Here is a 13,478-nt window from a genome sequence, read left to right as displayed (position 1 = left end):
TTGGGAGAATGGACAAAGAAATGGCTACACAGGGCCCAGTCCAAAAACACTTGAAGGGGATCATGGGCCTCAGAGCCGCTCTCCCAAACACATCACGAAATTTCTGTTTGAGAATATTTCCACACTCTGTGTACGGCCCTGAAGCAACCCAATTGTGTTAACTTATCGGCCCAAGTTTTTGGTGCCTTGAGCGAGATGATAGAAACTTTGAAAGCATGCGAAGAGCAACTCTCTTTTTTCTATATTCCCGGCTAAAAACAAGAGTATAATAAAGAAGCATTCACAGAGATGCAGCATGTTTAGCCTTGCTTTACACAAAAAGGATTAAGATAATCTGCCTCATTACCGCGACCAAAAACCACACAAAAAAAACAGGAAAGCATTAGTCGGGCCAAAATTGTTCAGCTACCTCCCAGGGGCTCCAGAAAGGATAGGGCCATTGATAACCGACCCGTGCTTTCCCAATGCTGGGATACTGAGGGAGCGTTTTCTCATTTTTACATTGCCAAAAGGAGGCACTCTTCTCACTCTATTCTCCAGAAGCAAAGAAGAATAAGAGCACAATGGCTCAGATGCCTCGCTACGAGTTGTAAGGAAGAGTTCCAGATTTTGGCAATACTTATCTTCTTTCTTCTGGGTGGATTGATTCCTCAAAATTGGTACTACTCTATCTCTCGACTCGTCATCTGACCAGTAACCATTTTCCTGGATGTATTGCATTGCCAAATCATCATACTCTTCATCTGATTTTGTAGACTCCTCATCAACTGAGCCTACCTGTTACTCCAGAAAAAGGGATAAAGTAAATATTTGATCCACAGACTGCAATCAATCTAGGTGATGTATATATGTGCCGGAACTAGATAAAACGCTGGGGTCAGAATTAACAAATGCTAAAAGAACACCGACTATCTACTACCTTAGCTACATGGAACAATAGGCTACTGTTGAAACATGGAAGAATTGAAATCATAGATCAAAAGACTATGGATTGTATGAACTGCCTAAAAGAATTCTTGAATGTCAAAACAACCATGGAAAATGGGTTCCGTCATAGATAGTGCGTGATGCTTCTGTTTCTTATAAACAAAGGATAATTCCTCCTTTGATTGTAATAACTAGTTTTTAGTAGTAGTCAATAATATTTCACGGGGCGTCGGGGCAAGCCACATCGACCTAATGACAGTGAGGGGCCTAGAACAATGACATAGCATCCGGATAATCGACTCGTTTGCCAGGAAGAGTCTCATGGAATCTTCCTTCTCTGCCTTCAATTACATCTGAAATGACATGTATCTTGTAAACCCTATTATGACAATCCCTCATTGGTTGGCTGCAGATGCCATTATCTTAGACATGTATCCAAAGCTTCCTGTACCAATTTCTTTTGACCCCTGGCGTAGATCGACTGTTGTAAATAGATCGACAAGAGTATTGGTTCAATAGATAACTCTTTTATATTGCTCATTGGTATACTGTCACAGATCTACAGGTACTATCCCTCCCCCCACTACCCATAACAAGTGTTATTGATTAATCCAAAGAATGGCATCTTATAACATACCTCTTCATGAACATGTCTGTCATGGTCATCGCTGAGATCATCGTCACTGTCTGCCTCAGGTGGATCGTCGATCTCTTCATCACTGCCATGCACTGATAGTTCTTCCTTGAGCTGAGAGGATCAGAAAAATAGTGAAAAGGCCATAAAATAGCAGAACACCAAAACTTGGCCATTCGGCTTGACGCTAATAGATGAAGCCTAATTAGTTTTAAAAAAGGCTGAAAGACAAATTGCTTTCCCAATTTCAGATTAACCAACCTGCTACTCATTTAATGAAATTTACTTCACAGGGACAATTATAGATAGTTGCTTTGGCAGGTGTTTGAAAAATACCTCCTTAGCAGGTCCATCAGACATCCTCGGCGAGCTGCAAGCAGACGAGTAATATCTACTACCAGTATCAGTCCCATCAGCCCTTGACTCATCAACACTTCCAGCATGACTTGTCCCACCATCACTGGGCCAAGCACTGATTCCAAAGTGACCGAACTGAAGATTGACAGGCTCGGCACTACCAATCTGCAATGGTCCGTACATTGGATTCCCTACTCCATTCTCAGTTCCTGTTCGCAGTTCAAACTTACCATTTCTATCAACTGAGTCAACAGGCCATGCTTTTGCCACTGACCCATCAGTATTTAGAAGAGCCATCAAATGCCTAGAAGAACCTTTTCTCTGGATAAGTTGGAACATTCCCTTGGAGCTTAACGAATTGGCAGCACACTGATTCCTGTACTCCTCATCAACCACAGCAACTGTGTTTGTGGTCAAATCATAAAGCTGCTCCCCTGTCTCGCGCCTGCGAAGGCAGCTGAAGACTGTTGCATGGATGGCAGCCACACTCTTGTCAACATTTGTGTTGTTAATTTTCGGGACCAGGTGTTTGTCAGCACGGTTGCAGAGGTATTCTTGGATTGTTCTAATGTTTCGAATGTATTTTACATACTTATTTTTTGCTGGATCCAATGTCATGTATTTTGCACGCACGGCAAATCGTTCCAAGTGCTTTTCTTCATTTGTAATGTATATCATGAATGGTATGATTGAAGGATGCTTCTTCATAAGCCCCATCTGCATATCAAAAAACAAGGGGAGGATTAAATAATAAGAAAATGCCAAAAACTTGCATGGTAAAAGAAAAATATAACCCAAATGAGATGACAGAATGAATTACCACAAAATTAAGGCTTAAGTGAACACCCTCAACAACCACTGATTCTTTTCTCTCTTCCCATGCAGTAATCAACCGATCAAGGCTGTCAATCACCATCTCACTTTGTGCTTTATATCCTTCAACAGCCATTTGTTTTGGAGTGATCATCTCAGTGCCACTAGCGGTCCCCTCAAATAATTGGGTATCAGGTTTCCCAGCTTTGGAAGCTGCAGATACCTCGTCCTTGGCCAGTGAGTGTGCAATGCCTGCCATTTTTTTGGCTTTCCTTTTGGCTTTTGCTTCTGCAACTGCCACAGGATCCAAGTACTCACCTGCATGGTAGGTTGAAGCCCAGAGAAGAGGATTTTGTTTCTCATCAACAAAACTCCTCATCATGTGCCGAATAGAGTCTGTTGATATCACCGTAGTAATTCCCAACCTGCTACCCTGCATGACATGCAAAAGTTCTCCGATCATTACTTGAATACAAAGTTGGTCAAACTTGAAAACCAGAAAAATGGATTAGGATTAGCTTCAACATTTCAACAGTTTAAATTGCCTGAAATGAGAACATAATGACAAGACATAGAAGACGAAAACTATGAAAAGCCCCAAAATGAGAATTTGGCCAAAGCATATGAGTTACTCAGGAGAAGTATACCAGCAATGCAGATAAAGTAGACTTGCCACAGCCACTAGTGCCACACAACAGCACAGTAACAGATTCCTTTTTCTCGCGGATTCTGCAACAAAAGATAAAGTCACGTTGGAGTAAAATAAAGAGAAAATTTTTTTAAAAAAAAGGTAAACAACACTCGTGCATAAAGCTCCCGCAGTGGACGGGATCGGGGGAATGTATGCAGATCTTACCCATACATAATATATGGGAGGTTGTTTTCAGAAATTGAGCCTCTAGGTTGCACCACTGCAACACTACCATTGGGCCACATATCGTTCATGGAAAAGATACTCTTACTCCATTGAGAAATCATGGCTTCCTTTTTAATAGTAAGAAACTTTGGAGCAAGCCAATGATAATCAATGCCAAAGAAAAGACAGAAAAGAGATGGTTCCTAATATAATTAAAGAGCGGCAGTTACTCCAAACAGAATGAACTTAGTCATCAATAAAGATAACAATGTAGTTCATGGAAAAGATACTCTTACACCATTGTGAAATCATGGCTTCCTTTTTAACAGTAAGAAACTTTGGAGCACGCCAATAATAATCAATGCCAAAGAAAGGACAAGGAGCTGGTTCACTAATATAATTAATGGGCGGAAGTTACTCCAAAAAGAATGAACTTGGTCATCACTGTCCTATATGATCTTGAAAAAGGGCGCAGAAAAGAAAATTTTATTATCCTCAAAAAATAAGTAATAGTTTCATTCCATCAACTACCAAAAACAGAGTTAGATACAGAAACTTCACAAGGGTACAACAAACTGACCGAAGAAACTATCCATAACTTAATCTCTTTGAGATGACAGTATTTAGCCCACTAGTACATATTTTCGGTTCACAATTTTCTCGGTGAAAATATGTTATTTTTTCCTATGGTACGATAAAGAACAGCAACTGATAATTATGATTCTAATTCAAAGAAAATTTGGGAGAGGTCATCAGGCCTTCAAAATTTTATTTCATCATGACAACAAACATTAAGTATGTAGTAAATAACTAAATATCATTCCAATATCCTATTCAAAAAAACAAAATTTTAATAACCCAGACTGAGTAACCGCTAAACTGAATGAGATGAGCTGAACAAAATCTTCACCAAAGCAAAGCCTTAATTCAAAAGGTTGGGATCATGAACCAAAACATACAAGTCTTGTTGAATGCACCAAAATAAATAAACAAATAAAAAGGAAGCCATTAGGAAGAGGTGGAATTATCAAGTGTCCCCTTGTTAGCAAATCCATGCAGTTCCAAAATTCCCTCAAATATTACCAAAGAGTCTTCAACCCTGAAAATTATTTTCCTAAACAACAAAAGTTGTGCCTGAAAATTACTTTGAAGTCTATACAATGTTCGGGGAAATTCTTCAGTGGAAGGCCAAATTGCCAAAAATTATGAACTTAACTTGCCCTTTCCTTGTATACTACATTTCTCCCTTTTTAGTCAGCTGGGCACATTTCATCAAACTTTAACAAAATGAGAAGACAAATTTGACGATTAACCAAAACTAGAAAACCCCATGAAATTTATCAGTAGCTACTCAAAAAATCATTAAAACTCACCAAAAAGTAAGTGCGTAACATGGCAAAAGACGAAATGCCAACATCATGAAGTTTCCAAATAATACAAAGACGGCCCGTGAGACTTAGAGTTCGGATAAGTAAACCAGAGGCTTCACATTCAGGTGACTTATTACTACAAGTTCATTAAAAGCCACTTTAAGGAATAACACATGAAAAAGTTGCCAAATATGATGGCTACAAGGGTAAACGCTAACTGAAGAGAACACGACTAGAGTAGAGACGAATCTGTAGCGAATGAAACCTCTAAAGGAGGAAAGGACAATCTTCGGATCACAAAAAAAAAGGCTAAGCAAACAAGCAACCTCAGGTCAAAAGTTCAAAAAAGCAGTACAAATTAATACAAACTCAACAAAAATTTCCAGCCATACAACAACACACACTCTAGCATTAAAAAATAGATTGTTGGAAAGACACGTCAAATGTGAATACATATGCAACAAAAGAAAGTATAGAAAGCAATTGAAAAAGTCTATCACAAGTAATAATTGTTTGCAAAGGATTCTCAATGCAATAAAAAAAAAGAGGATTATCATTAAAAGAACATTATTCAGATTCCACATGCTATCCTTTTCATAGAATCTTATCGATACTACTCAAAAAAGAACGAGATATTAGATATTTACAGCATACCTGCATGCCAAAGCCAAATCAGCCCTCTGATTGGGTCCAACGTACTTGTACGCTGCCAGTGTGTCACAAACAACATCTAAGAAAACTTCTCTTCTAACAAATATTGTGGTTCGTCTTTTGTACAGTTCAAATGGTATGCTTTTCTTTCTATCATCTTTCAAAGAAACCAAACGGTTGCCCACATCTACTTTATCCAAGGTGCTAACAGTGGAGCCTCCATCTTGAATCTTAGAATTTTCTGTTGAAGAGTTGATTCTTCCTGATAAATCTGTTATTTCTTGCTGTACAGTGTCACTTGTATATTCACTTTTCAGCATTTCAAAAACTCTTTGGCTAATCTGGTCAGAACATAAATGATAAATCGTGAGTTCCCACCAATCAATCTTACAATAGAAAAATTAACTCCCATTAAGGGAATGAGAATATAAACATACCAGTAACATATTTCTGGCTCTTAATGCTATGTATAAATCAATTAGTCCACGCAAGGCAAAGAAACATGTCAAGTGGAAGGTAAACAAAACAAGTATTCAAGTCAGTCGTTCTTGAGTATGATAATACAACCGGAGCATCAAGTCTCAAAAACCTCCAGCAAACATCATGCAGTCTCAGCGTGGTTAAAAAAATTAGCAAGCTTTTTATTTTTAAATTCTCTTAATAAAGATATTCTTTAGACTGTGAAAGAAAAACTAGAGACGTTAAATTATCATATCAACTCATAGACGCTGACTCTTGTTGTTGGATTTAGGCCACAAGCAAGCTAGAGTAGCCGAAAAATGGACGGCTAAGAAATTGAATAGAAAATAAAACAGTAAAAATGTAGAAAAAAAAGGACTGAAACACAGATTTCAATCATTTGAAAAGCATACAACATGTCACAAGAAGAACTACATTCCAGGGCAACAGAGAAATCCTCTGATCTCGTTCATATTATAAAAACACCATAATCTTATATGAAGAGGAAACAGGGAAAATATGGGAAAAGAATCAAAAGATACATTCAAGAAGAAGAAAAACAATATCAACCTCTTGAGAATACGTGATGCTTTGAGCATAAAATTGGAGAAAAAGGAGGATAACTGTGGCAATGCACGGCTGGAATTCAATGAGATTCCGTGTGTCGACCATCTTTAAAATGTGAATTTCAACAATTTCAAAGAGCATGCAATGCAGATCTACAACAACAACAACAAAAAAAGCCCGCTATATGTCTTCTTCCAACAATAGCAGCTTCTGTAACCATGATAATTAAAAGCAGAATCAAATAAAAGTAACAGAAAAATGAAAAGCAATCAAGAAAACAAAGCCAGATACAAAAACCTCAGAAATTAAAAGAGAGCATCAGAATATGCTCAGAAACTATACTTTGAAAGCGTGTCGCGCCTTGCATCCAATGAGTTGCAGAGTGCTCTGCAAAACGGGACGCGTATATGGAAACGACCCCTTCCCTTTCTGTCTTTTTTCTGGCTCGTCTACAACCACTATATACAGTACTTTGGTCACCTCAGCCATCTCTGCATCAACACAAAGCAAATCAAATTCACATGAAGAAGATCACTTGCATGCCAAAAAAAAATCAAAAGCAAACATACATGATTTTACGATTGAGGTCATGCCTTTAACAAGCAATTTCTACATGATTAAGTGACGAGAATTTCTTGAAGCGGCACATAAAGTACGTTTAAAACGTAAAGCCGACAACGGACCCAAAAAACGAGAGGCAATCATTAGAGAAAGCAGAATTCGAGAGCAATGCAGGTAATGCTGTGGCAGAGATCAGTGAAAGATGCCAGAGATCGAAATCAAACCTGAATAACTACAGAAGTCGGTGAGACCGTGATCGTAATTCTTCGTCACTATGAAACAGAAGAGGTGATGCTAGGGTTTATACCAGAGAGAAAGCTGTTGCGATCCGCCATACACATTCTGTGTCACATGTCCTCCATGTGTCTCCCTCTCACGCTGTTTTGTCTCTCTTCAAAACCGCTTTCCCTATTTCTCTCCGTTTCTCGCTGCAGAAGTCACGAATTACTTATTTCGCCTTGGGTTTGCGAGAAAATTTCGTAGGCGGCAATGCTTCTCAATGTCTCGGGCGTCTCCAATTTATAGTGATTAGGGCAAGTGGGGTCGGGTCGGTCATGCGTTCCCGGTGGCAGTATCTAGTAATTAATAGTTATTAGTTATGGTATTTACCATGTATTTCTGCTGATTAATTTGGTGTGCATCTTCAATTATCTTCCCTTTTAACTTAAATTTAATTTACATCAATTACCACTAGCAACATATAATTGAAAAGACATGTTCCAATAACTTTAAAAAATTGTTAATAATTAAATTATTATATGTCCTTTTTTATTTAATGATATTAAAAATTGTTATATGAATCCGCGCTTTTTCTATTTATTTTCTTACATTATCCCATGCATGACATTATTAGTTTAGACTCTTTTTTTTAAAAAAAAAACTTCAAAACAATATATTAGAAATAAACTATTTTGAAATTTCCTTTAAAAAAATAAAGAAATGTCAAAACTGATAATGCCATGCATAGAGTGAATGTGGAGAAGAAATATAAAAAGAATAATGTTAGAGACCCTCAAAATTTGACTCCCAAAAGTTCCTCAAATCTATGTGACATTAAAATAGTCATTGATTAAAAACACACATATAGGGCCCACTTCACATCCAACACTCCACATTAAATTAGGGTCTTTTGGGGTCACTTGTTGGAGGTCTCAAGCATTATCCATAAAAAAAACCCCAATCCATATAAAACTCTCTAATATCATATCATTAAATAGGAAAGAGGCATATAGGCAATCATTAAATGAAAATATGCATATAGACAATTTAATGAGAGCAATTGCAATGGTCTTGTTTTGAGGGGGCCATGAATATAAATGTGTATACAACAATGTAATTTTGTTGTCTCAATTTTGTTGGGAACAACATTGGGGAAGGGACTATGGATGGCCTTCATGTTGGCTCCAGCATATGAGTCTCACTTATATCACACTCATAATTACAGAAAAATCAAGATTGAATTCCCCTTTATTACACCAAAAATCAAATCAGTACATTAACACCATTGCACCAATATTATTTGTTGGCTCAACTACATCAACAAAACACATCCCTCAATACAGTCACATCAAATAAACAGAAATCTCCATACATTATTCTAATAAAAAATCATAATTGTGGTTACTCTGAACTGTGGTTATTAATTAAAAAAAATTATGGTAATGCCTTTTATTTCCCACATAAATTTGAGTTTGGACCGTCTTAATTTTTCTCATATTCGTTTAAAATTAAAGATTATACAATTTAAATTCCAGTGATTTGATGGCATAAAAATCTGACATGATGAGCTTTATTTATGCAAACCAACGGCATCGAAACCCACCTTTTTGTTATTGACTTTGGAATGGGTCAAAATCAAGAAGATTTCCACTCGAAAACTGATCGCGCATGCACAAAGAAATAGTAATGACTTTAGCATATTTTATTTTATTTTTATTTATTTTTCATCCACAGAGACATAAATATTATTATGTAAAAGGCCAGGTTGAAGGACCCCGGTGTCAGTAATAACAAAATGCATATGGTTTTATTGTACTACGTTGTTATTTTATGGGGTAAATTCGTACACGCATTTGCTACTACCATATTATTTTCTCAACGCCTCGGCGGCGGACTATCCACACTCTCTAATTTGCTTGTTTCATCTCCTATTATGACATATTCTCTGATATTAGTTATTGTTTTATGAAATGATCTCATTTTTTTTTTGTCATTTTTTGTCTGAAATTCAAAAAAAAAAGAGGACATTTTTTTATCTTTTTAATTTCAAAAATAAAATGATTATTGATGTAACAAAATAAGAGAGGGAGGGACATTTTTATCTTAATTTCAAAAAAATAGATGATTCATGTGACGGCTTAGATATTCAATGTAATCTCTCATCACTCTTACAATTATGTAAATTATAATGCAATGGTTTCAAAAGAAAATATAGAGCGTCTACATTGAATGTATGATGCAAGTTGTTCTGTATACGATGTAACCCATGCAGCTACTCAATCGTACCTGTATCTAAACCATTGAATCATAATGGGAGGCATCAGGTAACCCTCTGTCAAGGCAATCTGGACAAAGTGATTATTATTAACGAACTTGATAGTGATAGTAACATGCTCATGCGGTGGCGGAAGCATTGATCACAGTGGCAAAAATGTAAAGCACTGTTTAGAACTAAGGAGATGTAATATGACATTGTACCTTGAAACAATCAAGTGACTCATGTCTGGCATTGTCATCCAATTCTGAAGTGAAGCAATCAAGTGACCCATGTGACAAAATGTCATATTCGTTGAAGTCGCGCCAATAATCTCAAATAGAGACATCCTGAACCTGTTAGTTTTGTATGTAGCATCCATCAATAACACATGCGGGAATGCACGCAATAGTTCTAATGAGTCTGAATGTGTAAAGAATAATTTTTCAAACTCATTAGTATGAGCATTGCTTCTATTAAAGAAACCTACTCGTACTGGTGTAGGAATAACATGAGTTGTTGCATTTGGGATTTACTAGCTTTCTCTGCAGTCCGAAACTTCTGACGTGCATTGTATATAGTTTTAATGGTGAACACGTTATTCGGATCCTTGTTCTTTAACGTGTATAAGATGCTCCGTGGCTTCACCAAATTATTTGACATATTTATCAATATGTCATTTTCTACACCAGAAAGCTTACCGACATATGAATGACCCTCCATATATAATGTCACAGAATGGTTATGCATTCCACATACTACTCTTACCATCCAATCATCATCTGTCTTCAAATTCATCATTTTCACTCTGAATTGACAATCTCGTTTTTTTGTACCAGTTACCATTGTTGAGGTTTTTTTACTATTGTAGGTGTCACCACGATCACATTGTAACAAAAATTTGTGTCTCCTCTCGAATCCACCAATCTTTTACCTTTTAGTAACAATAACAAAACCCAAATTACGTCCAGTATTTTACATTTATTCAATTAACGATTGATTGACGTGAATTGACTACCTTAGAATGTATTAATTTTGTTAGCAATTAACAAAATATAGCATGTATTAATTTAGTTATTTAGCATACCATATTGGTGAAAAATCCATTTGTAACATCCACTTCAATATCTTATTCACTTTCATCTACAAAATCATATTATTCTTCTTGTTTTATTTCATTTCTATCAATATCATCCTGCCAATAATACAAATTCAATTTAATATATGCAATTAATCAAAATAAAACCACTTGACAATATTAGATCTTCACCCCATAATTTCATATGATTTATTTTTTCTTAACCTCAAATGGGAGAATGGTGATTGTAAGTAAAAAAAAAAAGACAGGGTTGGTATAGACAGAATTGAATATATAAATGCATATAGTTATACTGAGTGAGAGGAGAAATATTATTATAAGCAAAAAAAAGACATGATTGGGGTATGCAATATGGAAGATAGAAATGAACATAATTATACTGAATGAGGTTGGACGCACCATTCAAACTTCACATAATACGTACACAAACTAACACATCTGACACCCTGTGCATACGATTAATTTACGCTTTTGTTTTTTATTTTTAAAAAACAGACATGACAAGATTGATAACATTGACATAATGACTTTTTTAAAATGGGAGTTTACAAAGTAAAGAGGGGTGCCAATAACAATAACCTTTTTCTCAATATCTTCAATTTTCCTCATAACTAACTCTCTTGTATTCACACACAGGATGACTCTAATTATGAACGTGTCAACTCCTCCTTGTGGGAAAACACATTTCAATAACTACAACTGTTGAATCATGGAATATAACAAAAAAAAAAAACACTAAATACTCAAAAAAATAAAAAATGGAAAATAGGTTCGAAATCCAAGGCTAAACACATCAAAAGAGATTGTCCGTTCTGGGCCACTCAACCGTAAGAATTTGAATCATATATGCCCCGATTGAATTTCAACTTTGTTCCCATTGAATTTTTTAAAATTATAATTAAGCGTTGCCTCTAGATTCCGTTGCTTAATTGTGCTCCCGGTGTATTCGAATTGTGGGTCCGCTGTTGAGAGAGGGAGAGAGATGGGGTTGGCACACAAGTGTAGGAGCTGACTCTAATATTCGGGCGTAGCAATTTGAAATTTCAAAAGTTGCAGTTCCACTCGCTCTCAAGGAACCTACGGCCTCTATTTTGTAAGATTGTTTATTTTCTAAACCTTAAAAGATGTCCCAGAATTAGAATATGTTCCCTTGTACGAACTCCTGTTCAATAATGAGACAAAAAAAAAAGGTCAGGACACAATGAAGTGTGAAAGGGGGTTGTGGTCCACATTTGACATTTAACCTCATGCTTTTGCTTAAATGGCATGGTTATCAAAGAATCCACAATTCATGATATTACAATAGAAGTTTATAGAGGTTTTTTTTTTTTTTTGGAAAAGCATAATTAAGAATACCATATAGAGGTTTTTTCTCCTTCGTTGATAGTGCGTCATACCATATTCCTATACAAAGCAACAACGCAATTATGTCAACCCCAATTAACTCTTTTTTCATTAAAGCTAATTAGGTAGAAGTAATGACGCTTTTAGATCTATTAGAAATCTACACCGTTGTCTATTGCCCTCACTATGGTTGACCTTACCGGTGGGTCTTGGCTTTATTTATAACCATTGGGTTGCTCATAACACTGTCATGTACTCATGTGCTAAGTTATGTTAAACTCAATAAATAAAGTAAAGACCTACGTTTAATAGGATAATAGGACCGAATCACACCAATACCATCTCTCGTATGTGATTTGTGTTTGGTTAATTTAACAATAGAATGACTTTTTACAGCTTCAAAGGACACACTTTACTTTATTAATCACAGGATCCCATAAAATCTTATGTTTCTACGGACATTGAACGTGTTGGTCGCGTCAAATCATTTACTTCTAGAAGAGTGATGGGCCATCGCATGATTTATAAGTTATGGTCTCTTCAATGGTTGCTACCTAAACCAAACGACATTCTCATGCCTAATAATATATAAACATTACCAAGAGGACTAATTTTCAAGTGGGATCCATGCATGGAGAGCTTTCAAATTGCAATTTAAGTTGACGATGACTTTAGTATTTTTTTTTTGTTTGTTTTTCACACTAGAAATTGAAGACCAAGATGGATTGAAAACTTGTTCAGATTGCAAGACTCTTTCCATTCCACACTTGATTAATAAAATGCCCTCAATAGACTGGAGTGGCACTCGTTGAATTGAAATTTTGTCTTGGATTGGAAGACTTGTCCATTGTTAATTAAAGACTTACCTGCAGCTTTGATGTGTACGTTGCGATTTTTTGTGGGTTTTTTTTTTCAAAATTTTTGGGTACAACGTAGAATTTACAGGTTCAATTTTTGTAAATAGGATCTCCAGCCATCTGAGAGTGTTGTGAATTGTTGTGTTGTGCTGTGAGGTATATAAATGTGGTACTGTGAGCTGAGGTCAAACACAAAAACTGTTTGACGTATTACTTTTAAAACTATGATGAGGTGCGTTTGACGTATCTAGATTACTATCTAGATTACTGTTATATTAAATAACTAATAATATTAATATAAAATCACTTAATGTTTGTATTATATATTAATCTAAAATACAGTACTTGACCTAAAGTATTTTACATTACGGTATAAAACATTTGGGAGTGTTTATATTTTGGTGTTGTGAGGTAATATGTTGCGAGGTAAAAAATTGTGGTGCAGTGAGGTGAATTCTGCTGACAAAATACGTTTGGTGTGTCACAAAAAAAACTGTGGTGCACCTCGCC

The 13,478-nt window shown here is 36.0% G+C and overlaps 2 protein-coding genes across 4 annotated transcripts; both read right to left on the bottom strand.

The window, feature by feature from the left end:
• Positions 1–220: 220 nt before the first annotated feature.
• LOC120014334 (P-loop NTPase domain-containing protein LPA1 homolog 2-like) lies at positions 221–7,681 on the bottom strand. 3 transcript variants are annotated; one of them, XM_038866253.1, is made up of 8 exons: positions 7,420–7,681; positions 6,977–7,125; positions 5,612–5,949; positions 3,379–3,460; positions 2,739–3,164; positions 1,898–2,635; positions 1,565–1,675; positions 221–777 (listed from the first exon to the last, which is right to left on the bottom strand). In XM_038866253.1, exons 2-8 carry the CDS (start codon positions 7,121–7,123, stop codon positions 406–408), a joined length of 2,214 nt encoding a protein of 737 aa, XP_038722181.1. In that variant the 5' UTR covers positions 7,124–7,125; positions 7,420–7,681; the 3' UTR covers positions 221–405. The 3 variants fall into 3 exon arrangements, with proteins under 3 accessions (XP_038722181.1, XP_038722190.1, XP_038722198.1); XM_038866262.1 differs by lacking the exon at positions 7,420–7,681 and adding an exon at positions 7,204–7,368; XM_038866270.1 differs by lacking the exons at positions 6,977–7,125; positions 7,420–7,681 and adding an exon at positions 6,638–6,895.
• A 1,608-nt stretch (positions 7,682–9,289) lies between these two features.
• LOC120010813 lies at positions 9,290–10,514 on the bottom strand. The gene is made up of 3 exons (XM_038861692.1): positions 10,205–10,514; positions 9,893–10,091; positions 9,290–9,359 (listed from the first exon to the last, which is right to left on the bottom strand). Exons 1-3 carry the CDS (start codon positions 10,512–10,514, stop codon positions 9,290–9,292), a joined length of 579 nt encoding a protein of 192 aa, XP_038717620.1.
• Between the last annotated feature and the right edge of the window lie 2,964 nt (positions 10,515–13,478).

This window comes from Tripterygium wilfordii, chromosome 2 (assembly GCF_013401445.1).
Source record: "Tripterygium wilfordii isolate XIE 37 chromosome 2, ASM1340144v1, whole genome shotgun sequence".
In the NCBI taxonomy this organism is placed as follows: domain Eukaryota; kingdom Viridiplantae; phylum Streptophyta; class Magnoliopsida; order Celastrales; family Celastraceae; genus Tripterygium; species Tripterygium wilfordii.
The sequence above is the reverse complement of the archived record's forward strand: the minus strand, read 5'-3'. Positions and strand labels throughout refer to the sequence as shown.

Coding starts and splice junctions, on each gene's coding strand:
- LOC120014334 (XM_038866253.1), bottom strand. CDS start 7,123: ATGGCTGAGGTGACCAAAGTACTGTATATAGTGGTTGTAGACGAGCCA. Junction 5,950..6,976: donor AGGCGCGACACGCTTTCAAA/GTATAGTTTCTG, acceptor TGTTCTGACCAG/ATTAGCCAAAGAGTTTTTGA. Junction 1,676..1,897: donor CTGATGGACCTGCTAAGGAG/GTATTTTTCAAA, acceptor TGATCCTCTCAG/CTCAAGGAAGAACTATCAGT.
- LOC120010813 (XM_038861692.1), bottom strand. CDS start 10,514: ATGGTAACTGGTACAAAAAAACGAGATTGTCAATTCAGAGTGAAAATG. Junction 10,092..10,204: donor TCGGACTGCAGAGAAAGCTA/GTAAATCCCAAA, acceptor TTACACATTCAG/ACTCATTAGAACTATTGCGT. Junction 9,360..9,892: donor AGTCACTTGATTGTTTCAAG/GTACAATGTCAT, acceptor AACTAATATCAG/AGAATATGTCATAATAGGAG.